Below are 18,504 nucleotides of genomic sequence, written 5' to 3' on the forward strand. Positions count from 1 at the left end.
AGTCTCAGGTGAAGAGCGAAGGGAATCAGCCACACATACACATGTATCCATTCCTCCTAAACTCCCCTCCTGTCCAGGCTGCCACATAACATGGAGCAGAGTTCCCTGTGCTATACAGGAGGTCCTTGTTGGTTTTCCATTTTAAATTGGATAGAGATTTTTCTTAATGTTAGACTCGTGTATATCCTCCCACCCTTCCTCCTCTTTGTCTGATGGCAGACTTTGGGGAATCAGGGAAAACAGACTCACTTGAAGACCAGTTAAATAAGGTGTGTGCTACGTGCTCAGTCGTGTCCAACTCTTTGTGATCACATGGACCACAGCCCACCAGGCTCCCCTGACCATGGAATTCTCCAGGCAAGAATACTGGAGTGGGTTGCCATTTCCTTTTCCAAATAAGGTACAGTTACAATGAAAGGCAATGTGCTGCTCCAGGTATCCGGGGCTTCTCTGCTGGCTCTGCTGGTAAAGAATCCACCCAAAATGTAAGAGACCTGGGTTCGATCCCTGGGTTGGGAAGATCCCCTGGAGGAGGGCATGGCAACCCACTCTAGTATTCTGGCCTGGAGAATTCTGGGGACTGTATAGTCCATGGGGTCACAAAGAGTTGGACATGACTGAGCGACTTTCACTTTCAGATATCCAGTAAGTCACAAATTGGATTTTTTTCTGGAGGTTTCTGGACACCCCAGTCTCTCAGACCATAATGTATTATTTATTTATTTACTTTTAAGTTTTTTGTTGTTGTTGTTGTTGTGGACCATTTTTAAAGTCCTCATTGAATTTGTTACAGTATTGCTTCTCTTTTCTGTTTTGGTTTTTCAGCCCTGAGGCATGTGGGATTTTAGTTCCCGGACCAGGGATTGAACCCCTGCCCCCTGCACTGGAAGGCAAGGTCTTCACCACTGGACAGCCAGGACAGTCCCTCATGTATTTATTTTAATTATGCAAATGTTTAATGCTTGCCCACCGGGTGCCAGACTGGACCTGGAGATCAAGTGAGGGTTGTCATGTCCTGCAGGGTCAGCCTGGCCCTGGTGGCTTCTGGTTCCAGAGACTTTAGTTCAAGGTTATTTAGTTCAACCAGCATCTAAGGAGCACTTGTGCTGCACCAGCCCTGTCCAAGCGCTGAGAGCTTGAAGAGGACCCAGCTGGTTTCCACCCTCAGTATGTTGATGCTTCCTGAGCAAGCCAGGCACATCCAGGTGCCCACGCCACGCCGTGAGATGCTAGCCAGAGATGGAGACTCCTTCTCCATGCAATTTCATGGAGGAAAGCTTCACCTCCTTGTTCTCCCACTGGTCGAAATGTCCTCTTCCTCCTTACAGCTCTCGTGAAGGGAGTGCTTGGAGCTACCAGCCCCACTGTGCCCGTTTCTTCTTACCATGAAGTGAACAGCTGTACTTTCTCTTCTTTTTTTTTATATTTATGTATGTGTGTATTTGGCTGTGCGTGGTCTTAGCTGCGGCACATGGGATATTCAGTCTTCACTGGGGTATGGGGGATCTTTAGTTGCAGCATGTGGACTCTTAATTCTGGCGTGTGGGATCTAGTTCTCCCATCATGGATCGAACCCGGGCCCCCTGCATTGGGAGAATGGAGGCTTAGTCACTGGGCCACCAGGAAAGTCCCAGAAGCTACACTCTCACACCCTCAGATGGGGGGCTTTGAATGCTGGGTGAGCAGTGAAATACTTTCTTTGGGTAAGATCTTGGGAAGGAATCTGATAGGAACACAGTTAGAGGGCTTTCAGGTACAGCTCTGCCATGTAGAAAACTTGGAAATCATCACCTTCACCTTTTTTTGTTGTTTCATTCACCAGGTCATGTCCAGCTCTCTGTGACTCCATGAACTGCAGCACACCCGGCCCTCCCTGTCCTTCACTATCTCCCTGAGTTTGCATCACCTTCCCAAATGGAAAATCAGCAGTTTTTCTTGGACCCATCAGAGAACTGAGGTTGCAAGGCGAGCTGTCACCCTGCCATCTGGAGAGATGGGACTCTGGAGGATCACAGCTGAGATCTGTTCAGCTGAAATAGAATCCCTGGGGCCACAGGCTGGTAGGAACACTGAGTGGTAATTTTGATGAATTGCTGGAAGGCTGCGTATGGGCCAGCTGAGAAACTCCCGGGATCTCCTGTCTTGGGCAGGGGGAAGGTTCATACTTTCATGGGTTTTATCTCCAGGAACCCCACCAGGTTCTCCAGGAGAAGATCTGTGAAGACCCTCTAGAATCCTTGGTGGGAGGACAGGAGAAAAATCCTGGTGAAGTTCACCCAGAGGCTTATCCCATGTGTATGTGTGTGTGTGTGTGTTAGTTGTTCAGTCATGTCTGACTCTTTGTGGCCCCATGGATTGTAGCCCACCAGGCTCCTCTGTCCATGGGATTTTCCAGGCAAGAATACTAGAGTGGGTTGCCATTTCTTTCTCCCAAGGATCTTCCAGACCCAGAGATCGAACCAAGGTCTTCTGCATTGCAGGCAGATTCTTTACCATCTGAGCCATCAGGGAAGCCCAATCCCACGTGGGGAATGGGAATTCTCCCTCCAGCCACCTGCAGACTTCCAGTATCACCTCAGGGAGAAACAAACAGGGGATAGGAATTTGCTTGGAATTGCTGCAGCCAGAGAAAGTCAGAGGGTGAAGCTCTACCACTGGAAGAAATAGCCCTGAGACACAGGTGCGCTAAAAGACTGACATTTAGGGGACTTCCCTGGTGGTCCAGGGGTTCAGAGTCTGTCTTCTAATGCCGGGGTTAGCAGCAACTACCGAGCCCGTGTGCTCTAGAGTCCAGGCACCGCAAGAGAAGCCCGAGCTGCAACTTGAGAAGCCTGTGCACTGTGGTGAAGAGCCTGCGGGCCACAATGAAGACCCAGTGCACCCAAAGTATAAAAATAAAGAAAAGTCTGACATTTAGTTGGGAGATGCTAGTATACTCTCCATCCCCCGCCCCTCTCCAGGGCCCCAGCAGGGCCCTAGTATGTTAACTGCAGATGGTGACTGCAGCCATGAAATTAAAAGATACTTTCTCTTTGGAAGGAAAGTTAAGACCAACCTAGACAGCATATTAAAAAGCAGAGCCATTACTTTGCCAACAAAGGTCCGTTTAGTCAAAGCTATGGTTTTTCCAGTAGTCATGTATGAATGTGAGAGCTGGACTATAAAGAAGGCTGAGCACCAAAAAATTGATGCTTTTGAACTATGATGTTGGAGAAGACTCTTGAGAGTCCCTTGGACTGCAAGGAGATCCAACCAGTCCATCCTAAAGGAGATCAGTCCTGGGTGTTCATTGGAAGGACTGATGTTGAAGCTGAAATTCCAATATTTTGGCCACCTGATGCAAAGAGCTGACTCATTTGAAAAGACCCTGATTTTGGGAAAGATTGAAGGCAGGAGGAGAAGGGGACAACAGAGGATGAGATGGTTGGATGGCATCACCGACTCAGTGGGCATGAGTTTGAGTAAATTCTAGGAGTTGGTGATGAACAGGGAGGCCTGGCGGGCTGCAGTCCATGGGGTCACAAAGAGTCGGACACAACTGAGCGACTGAACTGAAGTGAACTGATGCTAACTGGTGCATCGCTGCTGAAAGAGCTGCAGGTCTCAGATTCTATCTGAGGAGGAGCATGTAGGGAAGCCTGAGGTCAGGGGAGGAGACAGAAAAAGACACTCGAGAATTTGAAGCTTCTGGCACCTATAGCTATGGAGAGCTTTACCTACAGCCTCACTCCTGGGCAGATTAACGTGTATCCTCATTCTAAAAGCCCATCAGTTCCTATCATCTCATACAAAGTGTGCAGCTTTCAGCAAAATATTGCAAAGCATGCCAAAAGGTAAGGGAAAAATAAATACAATTTGAAGAGACAAAGCGATGATCAGAACCAGACTCAGATAGGATACCAAGCCTGACATTATCAAACAGGAAATTTATCAGTTGATTGATTGACTTTGGGCTGCGCTAGGTCTTCGTTTTGTCTGGGTCTTGGCTGTGTCCTGTGGGCTCTTCGCTGTAGCATGCGAGCTTTCCCGCCCCATCGCATGTGAGATTTTAGCTTCTTGACCAGGGATTGAACCCACATCCCCTGCACTGGAAGGTGAATTCTTAACCACTGAACCACCAGGGGAGTTCCTCTAACAAGGAATTTAAAATAACTGATTAATATGTTAAGGGTTCTAATAGAAAAAATGGGCACCATGCAGGAACAGATGGGTAATTTAGGCAGAGAGATGGAACCTCTAAGGAAGAATCAAAAAGGAAATACTAGAGATGGAAAACAATGACAGAAATAAAGGATGCCTCTGGTGGGCTCATCAGTGGACTGGACATGGCTGAGGAAAGAATCAGTGAATCTGAATAGATGTCAAGAGAAACTTCCTGAAGTAAAGTGCAAAGAGAAAAGGGAATACAAGAAACGACAGGAAAGGCAGCCAAGAACTGTGAGGCAGTCTCCAAAGCTGTAACATCTGTGAAACTGGGACCCCATGAGGAGCAGAAAGAGTGAGAGAGCAGAATATCTGAAATAGAGATGGCTGAGAATTTTCAAACGTTAGTGACAGGCACCTAGTTTATCCCTCCTAACTCAGGAACTTGGGATTAATATCTACACACTGCTCTGTATAAATTAGATAAATAACAAGGTCGTATCCTATAGCACAGGAAACTATGCTTAATATATCTTATAATAACCTATAGGGCTTCCCAAGTAGGGCAGTGGTGAAGAATCCACCTGCCAATGAAGGAGAAGCAGGAGACCCAGGTTTGATCCCTGAATCAGAAAGATCACCTGGAGCAAGAAATGGCAACCCACTCCAGTATTCTTGCCTGGAGAATCCCATGGACAGAGGAGCCTGGTGGGCTATAATCCATGGCGTCGAAAAGAGTTGAACACAACTGATCACACACAAACAACACAACAGCTTGTAAGGAAAAAGAATCTGAAAAAGAACATATATACATACATATGTGTGTATATATATATATATGTGTGTGTCTGTATATATATATATATATATATGAATCACTTCGCTATACACCTGAAACTGTTACAACATTGTAAATCAACTATACTTTAATTAAAAAAAATTGACAGGCAGTCAACCATAGATCTAGGAAGCTCAGAGAACATCAAACTGAATAAAAAAAAACCCAAACAAAAAGAAACAAAACAACAAAAACAAATGCACAAAAAGCAGCACATCTCGGCAGGACACGGTCAAGCTGCAGAAAACCAAAGAAAGCAAATACAGTGGGATTTAAAGAGTAAGAGATGGCTAAATTCATATTTACATAAATTCATATTTACATATTTACTCGCCAGACCTGATGCAAAGAGCCAACCTATTGGAAAAGACCCTGAAGCTGGAAAAGACTGAGGGCAGGAGATGAAGGGGACAGCAGAGGATGAGATGGTTGGATGGCATCACTGACTCAACGGACATGAGTTATGAGCAAACTTTGGGAGAGAGTGAAGAACGGGGAAGTCTGGCGGGCCGCCGTCCATGGGGTTGCAAAGAGTCAGAGATGACTGAGCGATTAAACAGCAAAAATAACACTCCATGGCTAGTGATAGAATCTAAATTAGGAGTCTGGGGATGAGTTTCACGGAAGCCACAGCATCCACATTATTTCTGCATTGGTTGCACAGTGTGGGCGTGACCTTGACTCAGACAAATATGCAGTTGTTAATGACAATGGTATTTGAACTGCTTACCTTGTTTTCTTAGATAACTCTTTAATAAAACTGATGAAGATTCAAAAAGAATGTGTGGGGAGAACTTTTTGTTTCAAAGTTGAGTTGCTAAGTAACCACTGCCAGTGGTAAAGGAGCCCCTCTCCTGCATGGCAAGCTCTATAGGGGGAGGAGCTCTGTAGGGCGAGAAGGTCTGTAGGGGGAGAAGCAGGAGAACTTGACCACCGGGTCAGGGTCAGTGACTGAGTATGCAGGTGGGGCTCTAGCGGTATTACTGCGGGTGTTAACTGCAGAGTGACTACTGGCCATGCTGAGATGATCTACTTCCTAGAGTCTTGCGTACTGGGTTGCTCAGTTGTGTCCAAGTCCTTTGTGACCCCACAGACTGTAGCCCGCCAGGCTCTCCTGTCCATGGGATTTTCCAGGCATGAATACTGGAGTGGATTGTCATTTTCTTCTTGCCTGTCTTCTAACCGAGCATAGAACTCAGTAATAAACTGAATGATGAACTTCTGGTTTTTCTGGAGTAGATAGCTGCAGTCTGAATTCCAAGACCAAGTCCAGAGTGAGAACTTTCCTCATCAGGAATGTGAACGGTGGGCATATAACCCAAATGGGAGTGAGTTAAGCTAGGAGCATGGGTGGGCATGTTTCAGGTCTTCAGTGGGTTAAGTCATGGTTTAGATTATAGATTGTTCTCATGAATATGCACACAATAATCCTAAACAAAAATATTGGCAAATCAATCCAATGATATACAAGGATAAGGTAATACATTACCACCAAGTGAAGTTTATTCTAAAAATGCAAGGCTAGTTTAACATTTGAAAATCCATGCTTGCTTAGGCAGCACATATACTACAATTGAAATGATATAGAGAAGATTAGCACAGTCCTTGCACAAGGATGACAAATTCATGAAACATTCTATATTTTTATAGGCTTCCTTGGTGGTAAAGAATCTGCCTGCAATGCAGGAGACCCAGGTTCCACCCCTGGATCAAGAAGATCCTCTGGAGTAGGAAATGCAACCCACTCAAGTACTCTTGCCTGGGAAATCCCACGGACAGAGAAGCCTGGCAGGCTACAGTCTATGGGTCGCAATAAAGTCGGACATGTCTAAACAACTAACACTTCCACTTTTCTTTCAACTGACTCATTGGAAAAGACCCTGATGCTGGGAAAGGTTGAAGGCAGGAGGTGAAGGGACGACAGAGGATGAGACGGTTGGATGGCATCACCGACTCGATGGACATGATTTTGAGCAAGCTCCAGGAGTTGGTGATGGACAGGGAAGCCTGGTGTGCTGCAGTCCATGGGGTCACAAAGAGTCGGACACAACTGAGCGACTGAACTGAACCGATAGCTGATTTACTTTGCTATACAGCAAAAATTAACACAACATTGCAAAACAGCTCACTCCAGTAAAAAATTAATACAAAATTGAATACTCATCAATGTGATTCATTTCATTAAAATTAAAAAGGAGATAATTCATGTGATGATGTCTATGAAAAAACATGTGAAAAAAATGCAGAAAAAGCATGTGAAAAATTCCATACCCATTCATGATAAAACTGGCAACATAGGATCAGAAGGGAACTTCTTTACCTGATAAAATATATGTACGACAATTGTACAACACACATAATTAATGGTGAGTTATTGAAAGTGTGCCCTAAGACTGCAAACAAGACCACTCTTCCTCCTTTCAGCTGACAGTGTACTGGCAGTCTTGGCCAGTCATAGGAAGCAATAAAAAGAAACAAATGGCATAAAGATTGGAATGCAAAAAAAAAGACACCATCATTATTTATAAATGACATGATTCTGAACATAGAAATGCTATATAAATCTACAAGTTCTTAGAACTAATAAAGAATTCAAGTAAAGTCACTGGAATCAAAGTCAATGTGTAAGCATAAATTATATTTCTATCACCAGCCAAAACAGTGAAATGGAAAAAATATCATTTTGGATAACAGCTAAATATAAGAAACCCAGGAATCAATGGAAAGATGTGCAAGACTTATATACTGAAAACCATAAAAATTGTAGAGCAAAATCAAAGAACTAAACAAGAGACAGGGATATACCACGTTCATAGACTAGAAGAGAATGTTGTTAGGTTGTCGATTCTTCCTATAGATTCAGTGCAATCCCAATCAAAATCCTAGCAGCTTTAAAGTCATTTTTGTGATCTGCCTGCAATGCAGGAGACACGGGAGTCCTGGATTCCATCTTGGGGTCGGGAAGATCCCCTGAAGGAGGGCATGGCGACCCACTCCAGTATTTTTGCTCGGAGAATCCCATGGACAGAGGAGCCTGGCAGCCTACAGTCTGTGGGGTTGCAAAGTGTCAGACACGACTGAGTGTGCACGCATCTCCTATAGCTGCCCAGACTTTGGGGGACCCATGAGCTGGGCCTTGGATCATGTGTCCTGGGGAGACCCAGAGACCCGAGGGAAAGCTTAGAGGGTCCGTGCTGAAGCTGACATTTGTTTCAGATCTCAGCCTGTCCTGGCCCTCAGAGAGGAGCAGAAAAAAAAACATCAAGGCAGTCAGAAGCCGTGGACTCAGTGACTGCTCTAAGCTGCTACTTCCTGAGAGCTCAGGATAAGCCAGGGCTTTACATATAGTCATGGACCCTCCCACTCTGCCCCAAGATCTGGGAGGCAGTTGTTATCGCCACACTGTGGATGAGGAGACTGTTGAGCAGCGGAGAGGGAAGCTTGAGTTTTGTATGTTTAAACTTTCCACTCTGTTCCCCAGGTGGGCTGAACCTGTTAGATCTCTCTAGAACCAACCTAGGGGGCCCTCAAACATGTCTGTCTCTGTCCTTGGCGGGGCACGATGGACAGGGTTTACAGTCGAACTGAGGGCTGAGTTTTGCTCTGTTATCTCCAGATCTGGGGTGTGACTTTGGCAAGAACCTACTCAAACCTGTTTCCTCATTTCCCGTGTGGGTACCCAGAGCCATGGGGCTCTCGCAGGAAAGTAAGTTACAGTCTGTTCTTGTTATTTGCAGTGTGATGTTCTATAAAGTTGCAGAGACACTGAACCTGTGAATGCTGAACCCTTGCTCCTTGGGGAAATATAGGCTCACTGCAGTTTTTCATCAACTGGTCAGCACATAACTTTGCTTCATTTGTGTTTCTCTTTTAAAGACTTCTTATATGTATATATGTATACAGTTGTTGTTCAGTCACTAAGTTGTATCCAACTCCTTGCAGCGACCCTGTGGGCTGCAGCACTCCAAGGTCCTCTGTCCTCCACAATTTCCCAGAGCTTGCTCAGACTCATGTCCATTGAGTTGGTGATGCCATCTAACCATCTCATTCTCTGCTGCCCTCTCTCTTTTTGCCCTCAATCTTTCCCAGCATCAGGGTCTTTTCCAATGAGGTGGCTCTTTAAAGCAGGTGGCCAAAGTATTATTGTTGATTCATTAATATTGAACTCACAGCCAACAGCACCTCATGCTTGCAGAAAGCTTACCTCGCACCTGTATTTTCTCTGTAAAGCACATCATTAGACAGCACTACCTCAGGGTAGCATTGTAAATGCAAAGTCACCCAGAGAAAGCACAAAAGTGCAAAACAAATAGCACTAAGGAGAGTGCTGGGAGGAAGGAGTCTTGCTTACGGGATGAGCTGGAACTGGAAGGCAGACTGTTTGCCTGGTTCATCTCAGCTGGGAACACGGGAACCAGGCAACTCAATTTTTTTTTCTGTTAGGAATGACCACAAAAGTGTGGTGAGTATTGATCTTAAGGTTATAAATACATTTTAGTGAGTAGGTGAATTTGCAAATACAGGATCAGTGAGGATGACTGACTGACAGGGCCTCATCCGTGGTTGTCACGTGGCACCAACTTTTACGACTGTTTCCTCCTCCTACCAAGCACCTCACTTGGTGGCAAAGGCAGGGTCCCCGCTCCTTGACCATGAGCTCCTGGTGGGCAATTGTGTTTCTCTCGATTGAAGTCTTAGGTGAAGCAGAGCATACAACCTGGCAGAGAAATGGCCCGCGCACTTGGGTAGATAAAGGCAGTTGACTCGCCTCTGACTCTGAGCCCTCATCTATGAAAGGGGAAGCGTGGACCTGCCTGGCTCCCCAGGTGTGGAGACCCCCAGCAGAGGAAATGTCTGGAAAGGGCCAGAACCGTCTCGGGAGATGCTGCTCACAGGCCCTCAAGACAAAGGCCAGCAAAGATTCCCATTGTTCCAGGGCTGCCTTCACTTGCCCTTCCACCCATCCAAGACGCGGACCCAGACCAGCACCCCCTGCGGAATTGAGTGTCAGTCCACTTTCTGGCCATTAATCTCAAAGAGTCTATCAGGACCATTTGCATTAGCCCATCTTAAAAAAACCCCAGCTGGGTCCCAGCAGGCCAGACGTGGGCTCAGGAAACAGTGCTGCTGTAGCCAGCTAGAAGCAGAGGCTCCATGGCGTCCAGACTCCAGCTTGGACCAAGCCCTGCACCACGCGGTCTGTACCCCAGCCAACCTGACTGCGTGAGGATGTCATAGATGATCACCCCTGGAGAGGGACGCCTCCTACCTGAGACCAGGGGTATTGATGAAGGCACCTTGGCTGGAGGACTCACCACCCCGGGCCCAAACTCTTGGGTGGGTGGGGAACAGCCTGGGTGGGTCCTTGGAACCTGAGCTTAGGTGGCTGGCAGAGACCAGGCGTGCTCGTGTGATGGAGAGCGGGAGGTGAGGCGAGAGTTCTGCAGACAGCCTGGGCCCCCGCCCCGCCTCCGCCGCCTCCCCCAACACACAGACTGTCCTTCCCGTGATGACCATGCAGCTTTCTTAATGGAACACAATCGCTGAACTTGGTACATTTCAAGCACTTTAGCCTTCCAGGACACCAGACTGCTGATGAAAACCATCTTCCGTGGGCGCCATGTTAATGAGAGGCCAAATTTCATATGCTTGCAAACTTTCCCCCCTCCTCCCGCTGTACTGCACCCCGCCCCCCCTCAATAAAAGGTTGCATCAGAGAGAGAGAGAGATTTCCATAATTTATAGTATGGGCATTTCACTGGGGACAAGCGCTAATCTGTACTTACCGATACATTTAAGAAAATGCATCCTCCCGCAAGCCTGCGCCATTTATGACTCTTGGCACAAACCGCAATGCTCAGTCTTCAATTAAGGGACACCTTAGGGTTCATTATCACACAATCGCTCCCTGTGAACCATGCCAAATGCTGTTTTGGCACGGAGCTTGGAAGATGAATTAGAAGGAAGTCTTCTCTGTAATGCCGTCTCCCTAAATCCCATTCCCACCATCAGCGCTTATGCCCTTCTCTGGCGCGACCCCCTCCTTCTTTCCAAGTGGCTTTTACTATTCAATTTCTCAACGTCAAAGTCGATTCTCTAGAGGTGTAGTCGGAGATGCCACGTCTCCTTTTTGTCTTCCGGCTCTCAACAGGCCTCAGAATGGCTACAGATGGGCAGCTCTCCACACCCCTTGTTGGCCTAAAGGAGCCACAGATGCTTTTTTTCCCCCTCCTCTTAAGAGCCTGGGATAGAGAGAAGAAAAGGGACCAGAACGGGAGTCACACGCCATGAGAATGAGCCATAAGGAGCTTCTGAACAGGGTCCTCCTTGCAGCCCTGTGTCTAAACGAAGAGGTGCCTCAGCGCAGGGCTCACAGCAGAGGGAGGCGAGTTCAGAGCTCTGTTCAAAGCTGGTCGCTTCCACCAACGGGAAAGGAAGCAGAAAAGAGTTCAAAGGCCCATCTCCTTGCCCCCTCAAAACCCCTCCAGTCCAGGGCCCACCCTGTGCCCACGTGTCGTGAATCCATAGGGCCCTCCCTGGCTTCAACTCGTGGGTAAGGGCACCCCTTTTTGTCTCCTTCATGAAAACAGTGAAACACTTCCCAGCTCGCCCAGCCGCCCAGGTCCCACCACTGTGGGCTCAGAGAAAACAGCACCCATCCAGCGACCGGGCGGGCCCCGGCCGTGGATGCATCGGGCCACGTCCAGGCGGCCCTGTTTAGGTTCCGACTTCCCAGGGGTGTGCGGGGTGATGGGCGGGAGGGAGCTGACTCAGGTGCGGGAACATGCGTGGACCCCCCTGCCCCTCCCAGATCATAACTCCTCTCAATGAATCCGGCTCCACTTACCAGGACAGCGCCCCCACGCAAGGAGACCCGCTGTAGGCTTCTTGGTGTCACACCCATGTCTGGAGATGCGTAGATGTGACTGACAGGTTAGAGGGGCTGATGGTAACCAAGGCTCTAAAGTCAAAACTGTCAGATAATGCGTAGCCATTAAGATAAACTTAGTTTAAAGAAGGAGTTGCAAATGCAGACTGTGCCCCGATCAGCTTGGGGCCACGCAGCACAAGGGGATGGGCTGAGACGCCTTGCCTTTCTTTGCGGGGGTGGGCAGGGGCGGGCAGCGGGCAGGGGCCAAGGGAGTAACAAGAAGACGGGAAGCAAACAGACTGAAAGATACTTTGCCCACAAGATGTCTTGTGGAAATTTTATTATGTAGAGTGTAAAATGAATTGTCAGTCAAATAAAAAGAACACGTCTTTTTTTTTCTTTAAAAAACATGCATAACATTTTCCAATTGCCTTTTTTAATAGTTAGACATTTCAAGCATTATAAGGAAAAAAAGGAGAAACCCCCCCCCCCCCAGACACTGTAACTTCAGTACATCTCAAACGGAATGTCCCCCAGGTCAATTGAAAAATGCAAGGAAAAAAATAGCTTCAATTCCGTTTTTCTTTCCTTTAAAAATACATGTTACCTGTACAAGATACACTACAGTAAACATTGGAAATCATATTATCCCTTTTATTAAATCAAAATTATTTAATTCATATTGTGGTTAATGCTAGATTTATTTATTCATCTAGTTAATTTGACAAATATTAAGAAAATATTTAAAAGAAAAAAGCAAAAAACACCTTGGAATTAAAAAATAGTTACTACATTTTTATGCGGTTTAATGTTCCACAGTGTTTGTTAAAAGTTATATTGAATTTATTTTTAATATTAAAAATAACAGTATTTATATTTCTGAGAGAATAGAGAAAGGTTTTTTGTTTTGTTTTTAAAACAAGCTTGGAGGTCTTAGATACACAATTGCAACTGGTAGATAATGGAGACATGAAAAAACACCTGCTAAACACACAAAAACATTTTTATATTATTAACCCCTTTAGAACTCTAGAAATTATACAAACCCTATAAAATGCCCCCTCCCGATCCCTGTTGGACAGCAATACAATTATCTGTCTCAATTCAGAATTCACATAATTAATTACAATACATAATAGTTCAGTTTTTTAAAAAATGCAATAAAACCAGACAGCCAAGATACAAGAAATTAGAAGTAAAACATTTAATGAATTTACACATTTAAGAATATTTAAATACTGTTTAAAAATTTTTTTAAAGAATTTGTTACAAACCACCTAAGACTTCCAAGCCACTTTTTCTGTTGCAACAGAAAAAACTGTAAATAAAAAGACACACGAACAAAACAAAAACAGAACACACCATGTTGAAATGTCACTGCTCTGAGGCACATTCTGGTGCCAGAACTTGCAGGTATTGCTCCAAAAAGATTCCCAGAGCTTACACATTTGAAGTAACAAACAAAAATGATGAAACAAAAATTATCAGCGATTTTTAGTAACTAATTCTCCCGATTTTTAGAAAAATTCTGTTAATCTAAATATAGTGTTTCACAGAACAAAACAAAGGTTCTTCATCAAAGGGTTTGCAAATCTAAAAACCTCTGTTACAAATAGGTTTCTGCTCACAATGATTTTGAGGGGAGGGGAGCCGCGGGTCACGGTCCTACTGTTCCTGTGGAAGGAAGGGGAGACAGGTTAGTCTGAGGGCAGAGTCTCAGATGCCGGTCTGCTGTCTGGGGCTGTCTGCAGAGAGGTAACGGGCACTGGCACATGCGGGCTTGGGCGTGCACACACGCACACACACACACGTCTGAGCACCGATGTCTCAGCACCTTCCCGGCCTCGCACCCCAGGCTCTGGCCCAGACAAACTCTCACACGAGGCCTCGGGCACCTTCTTCCACAGGGGATTCCGGGCAGGGAGAGGGGAGTGAGCGAGTGACACTTCTCCTCGGTCACCTACCGCTCCCCCCGAATCCTGTCCCCACAGGGCCCAGTTTCCCAGTGAGACGACAGGCTGGTCTGGGGGTTCAGGGCCTGTGGTCACCAAGGGACTGTCCACAGGGACCTGACTGGTATCAGGTCACCTGAAATGAGGCCTGCGGGAGTACTTGGTCCCCCGTCTTCCCCGAATTTGGAAGAAAACTGTTTCTGGACAGAGCCCCTCTGGTTTCTGGCCTTTGAAGCGGTGGACTCGCCCTCCGCCTGCTGCCCCCCACTGCCGACCGGGGACAAGCCTGACAGCCTGGCCACCCCAACCTCTTCAAGGACAGTACTGGGCCATGGCCACCAGTCCCCAGACGCAGTGCCACGCCTCCCAGGGTTGGCTCAGCCTGGCACGCTCACTTACAACTGGGAGCCTGGGTCCAGAGGAAGGCACCGAGGCTGCTCAGCCTGGCGGTCTAGGTTTCCCTAAGAGGCTCCAATCTGTTCCAGCAGGGGCGAGGAGGGGGCCAGGGCGGCGGCTCTGTACAGCTCGGGCCCCGGGGTCAGGCACACACAGAGGGCTTGGGATGGGGAAGCGGAGGCCCGGGAGGTCCTAGCATCGCTGCTGATGGGCTACAGACCTGGCTGGGGGCCTGCGCTTGCCCTAACGTCTGCCCGTAGAAGGCGACCTGCTGCCGGTAGTACTCCGCCCAGGCCATGGTGTAGTCCGGCGGGGTGCTGGCCTGAGGCGCGGCGCTGGCGGCGTGACCTGATGGACAAAGCAGAGAGCCGGTTACTGGGAGGCGAAGGGCACGGTCAGCCTGCAGGGACCGCCTCCCAGAGCCTAGGGGGCGCCTGGACCGAGCGCCCGATGCCCACGTGGTCCAGCCAGACGTGGTCTGCCCAAGCGGGGCTGCAGACAGCACGGTTATCAGCGCTTCTTCGCTTGGGCCCCGCTCCACACCTAGTCCGCTTCTCTCATCAGTCACGTTCTCTGCATCTGTCTGTCTGTCCAGTCAGCTCCCTGCCAGTGCCTGGGGCCAGAGTGGGAGGCGGGAGGGCGAGGAAGCAGGTTCCCTGGCGGGGGTGTGTGTGTACGTGCCGGCATGGGGCATCCCCGCCCACGTGGGTCCAGAATCTGGACCGTGGGGGTTGTGGGGTCCGGGAGGACTGGGCGCGTGCACCTTCACCAAGCGCTCCAGGTGACAGTGACCTCGCTGATGCCCGCCCCGGCCCCTAGAGGGGCTCCCAAACACAGGATGACTGCTGCTCTGACCACGCTCTTCCAAGCAGCAACTGACATCCTTCGGACTCAAGACACGAGACACCCCTCCTGACCACACCCGAACGCGCTGGCTCAGCAGATGTGGGATGCACACAGAGGGCTCAGGACTCATTTTAAATGATTAAAAAAACTTGAGGTAAGTTTTTTGTTGTTGTTGCTGTTATTAAGTTTTCTCCTTCTCTTTTTTAAAAAAACTGAGTTAGTGGAGAAAACTGGCACAGCGAAGAGCTTGCTTTGGAAGGAAACACCTCAGTCCCCACCCCAGCCTCAGAGGCCCTGCTCAGAGTCTCAGTCCTCCCTGTCTCACCTGCCCCGCGATGGCCAGGGAGAGCCGGGCGGCGAGACGGCCAACAGCCCCCGGCCGGTCTGGCCCCTAACCAAGGGTCCTCATGTGGACGGCCCAAGCCGGCACTCGCCCCGGGTGCAGCCCGGAAGGGAAGATCGAGGAGGGGAGGGCGGCACAGGACACCCGCGCGTCTCGCTGACAGGGCTGGGGCGGGCGGCGGGGCAGGAGACAAGGCAGACGCCCAGATGGACGCACGCAGGGCACGCGGCGAAGGTGACCGCGAGCCACAGGCTCTGCAGCCCGCAGGCGTGGGGGCCCCGGGATGGGGACCTCCCTGAGAAGAGGCGGAAGCACTCACTCTGTTTTTTGTAGTAGTCCTCCCAGGCCTTGCTGTAGTCGGGCTGGCTGCTCTGTGGCTGGCTCTGCTGGCCTGTGCGGAGAACACAAAGGCGGTCAGGCCTTCGGGCTCCCCAGCCCACGGGTGCCGAGCCCTGCTCTCTGCACTCGCTCACTGGCCCCGGTGGCCCAGGAGGAAGGAGGCAGCAGACCGGCTTGGGGAGAAGACAGGCCCGCCCTGGGAGGGCCAGCAGGGGAGGACGCCACTGAGCCCCCTGAGGCTGGGCCGACCAGCAGGAGCTGCCTCGACTCCCCCTGGTCAAAGACCTGGGCTTCCAGGGGAAGAGCCTGAGGCCCTGAGTGCTGTCTGCCGCTCCCTGGGTCGGCCCTCAAATGGACAGAGAGTCCAAGTGGCACTGACCACTCCCTTCCCCTGCCCTTTCTGTTCCAAGACTGATGGCTGCCTCTGGACAAGGAGGAAATTACAGGAGGCACAGGGAAAGTTCCAGAAACTGTGCTCAAGATGACAAGACAAAGCACACGCAGCAAGCGACTGATGCCAAAATGTACACCTGACCCCCACCCAGCCCCGCGCTGCCCAGGGTGGGCTGGCGGGCGGAGGGCGTGTGTGGGGTGGGCTGGTGGGCAGAGGGCATGTGTGGGGTGGGCTGGCGGGCAGAGAGCGTGTGTGGGGTGGGCCTGCCCTCCTCTCTGAGTTACTGGGTGCAGAAAGGCTGGGGTGGGAGGCGCAGAGCAGCAGCAGTCTGCCTGGGGAATGGAGGCGGGGTTACTAGACTTGACCACAGACAAGGCGGGACCTTTCTTCTGCTGAGGGCTGCCTGTGTGACCACCTGTGAAGGCCCAACCAATGTCCTTCCTTCGGCTAGAATCACCGCCTGCAGCAGGTGGGAAGCTCAGTTCAATTGCTCAGGTGTGTCTGACTCTTTGTGACCCCGTGAATGGCAGCACGCCAGGCCTCCCTGTCCATCACCAACTCCTGGAGCTTGCTCAAACTCATGTCCATCAAGTCGGTAATGCCACCCAACCATCTCATCCTCAGGCAGGAAGGATGTACTCAAAATCAGGTTTCATGGCCAAATGCTTTCCCTAAGAGTTACTTTACTGAGGACTGAGAGGGGAATGGGGTTGGGGAAAGAGTCCCCTCCCTACACTAGGGCAGGACCAGACTCAGACTTGGACACTGATGACAAGAAGGCAAGGCGTGAGGAATGGGGCAGTGGGAGCACCCCGCTCAGACCTGGAGGGCGTGGGCAACAGGATTTTTCTTCTCAACAAGGTTTCACAGACTAAAACCAATTCTCAATTCCCCTGAGTAAACCAAGCAACACCATAGATGAAGGCTGGTGAAAAAGCAGGACGAGCTGTGTTCCTCTGACTTGGTCCATGTGCCTCTGCCGACTCCTTACCCACCTGGGCCTGGGGCGGCAGCAGGATGGGCTCTGCAGGACCCCCACCCACTCAGAGATGGACGTGAACCCTGCAGCTTCACGGGAGAGCCTCCCCACAGCCAGGGGCTCCTCCCCGGTTCTCTGTCCTGGGTGATGGGCACGGGGGAGCCCGGCCAGGCCGCTTCCCATGCTGGGGGTGTCTTCTAATGGAACAGGAAGAAAGAAAGTGTCCCGGGCGGTGGGGTGAGTGAGCACAGTGCAATGGGGAGGGGAGGACCTGGGTGGCGTGAAGGTGTTCGTGGTGCAGTTCTTAAGGATATTCTGCATGTTTAAGACGTTTTGTTAAGGAAATGCTGGGGAAGAGAAGGTAAAAAAATACAGCCATGCAGTGTCAGAGCTCACGGGTACTTTAGAAATCAAATCCAAATCCTTCATTTCACTGACAACAGAACTGAAGCCCCAGAGAAGGGGGGGACACGCCTAAGGCCATCCAGCCAGGCTCCAGACTCCTGGGTGCCTCTCCAGCTATGGACCTGACAGGTGCCTGGGGCAGGGTTCACAGCCAGCGCTCTGCTGGGGCGGGGCAGGGCGGGAAGGGGTGGAACCCCAGGCCCAGCCAGAGAGCAAAGCTGCAGCGTATCCAGTGGCCTGGCGCCGAGGGAAGCCTGCCGATGCGCTGAAGAGCGCTTTCCAAACACCGCCAGGCTGGCCCTTCAGATGTCCAAAAACAAAAGAACAGAAGGTAAACAATTTTGTGGGGCTTTTGGTTTTTTGGGGGGAAGCCTATGAAAAATAAGCTCTACCAGCAAGAGAACTCAAGAATGAGTTCCTGAAGCTGATGTGGGGCTAGAGAGAGGGCATGGGTGTGATTCCAACAACCTCTTTCTGTTTTACAATCAGTTTTCTTAGAGAGTAGATTCTCTAATTGTGTGTTTTCTGAAAGTTCAGGAGATAGAGTCCGTTCCTAAGGTGGTGCCAGAAGAGCAGACAGGGAGGAGGCCGCCTGGGGTCCAGAGGCGGAGAGTGGGTGGGCACCCAGTGTGGGGGGAGGCAGGGTGCGGCGCAGGGGTCCTCAGGTCAAACCACACTCTCAGGGCCCACAGGCCTCTCGGACCCTTGGCGGGGAACAGGGGTGAAGGCTGCAGCCCTGAGGAGGACGGGTAGGTGGGACAGAAGGGTTTGAGGAGTCGTCAGGCCGTGTCCCCGCCCAGCTGGAGGTACGCCTGAGGCCCCAGGAGGCCTGTCTGGGACGGGGTCCCGCCTCCTCCCGATCACTTACTTGGAACCTGCTGTGTGGGCTGCTGCCACGCCTGGTAGGTGCTGCCCCAGCCCTGGGTCAGAAAGGCGGGAGGACCACTGCGGAGGACAAGCGCCATTCACTCCAGGCCAGGCCACACCCCCTCCCCAGG

At 50.0% G+C, this 18,504-nt stretch overlaps 1 protein-coding gene and 1 pseudogene across 4 annotated transcripts in view; one reads left to right on the forward strand and one right to left on the reverse strand.

The window, feature by feature from the left end:
* Positions 1–6,528: 6,528 nt before the first annotated feature.
* Positions 6,529–6,627, forward strand: LOC122704118 (annotated as a pseudogene).
* Positions 6,628–12,159: 5,532 nt separating this feature from the next.
* Positions 12,160–18,504, reverse strand: part of FUBP3 (far upstream element binding protein 3) — a 48,182-nt gene continuing 41,837 nt past the window's right edge. For all 4 annotated transcript variants that reach the window (XM_043916584.1, XM_043916583.1, XM_043916582.1 and 1 more), the window contains 4 exons: positions 18,375–18,451; positions 15,709–15,780; positions 14,421–14,548; positions 12,160–13,526 (listed from right to left, as the gene is read on the reverse strand). In XM_043916584.1, the coding sequence (XP_043772519.1) occupies positions 13,518–13,526; positions 14,421–14,548; positions 15,709–15,780; positions 18,375–18,451 (286 nt within the window). In that variant the 3' untranslated portion in view covers positions 12,160–13,517. The remainder of the gene's footprint in view (positions 13,527–14,420; positions 14,549–15,708; positions 15,781–18,374; positions 18,452–18,504) is intronic.

This window comes from Cervus elaphus, chromosome 11, assembly GCF_910594005.1.
Source record: "Cervus elaphus chromosome 11, mCerEla1.1, whole genome shotgun sequence".
NCBI lineage: Eukaryota > Metazoa > Chordata > Mammalia > Artiodactyla > Cervidae > Cervus > Cervus elaphus.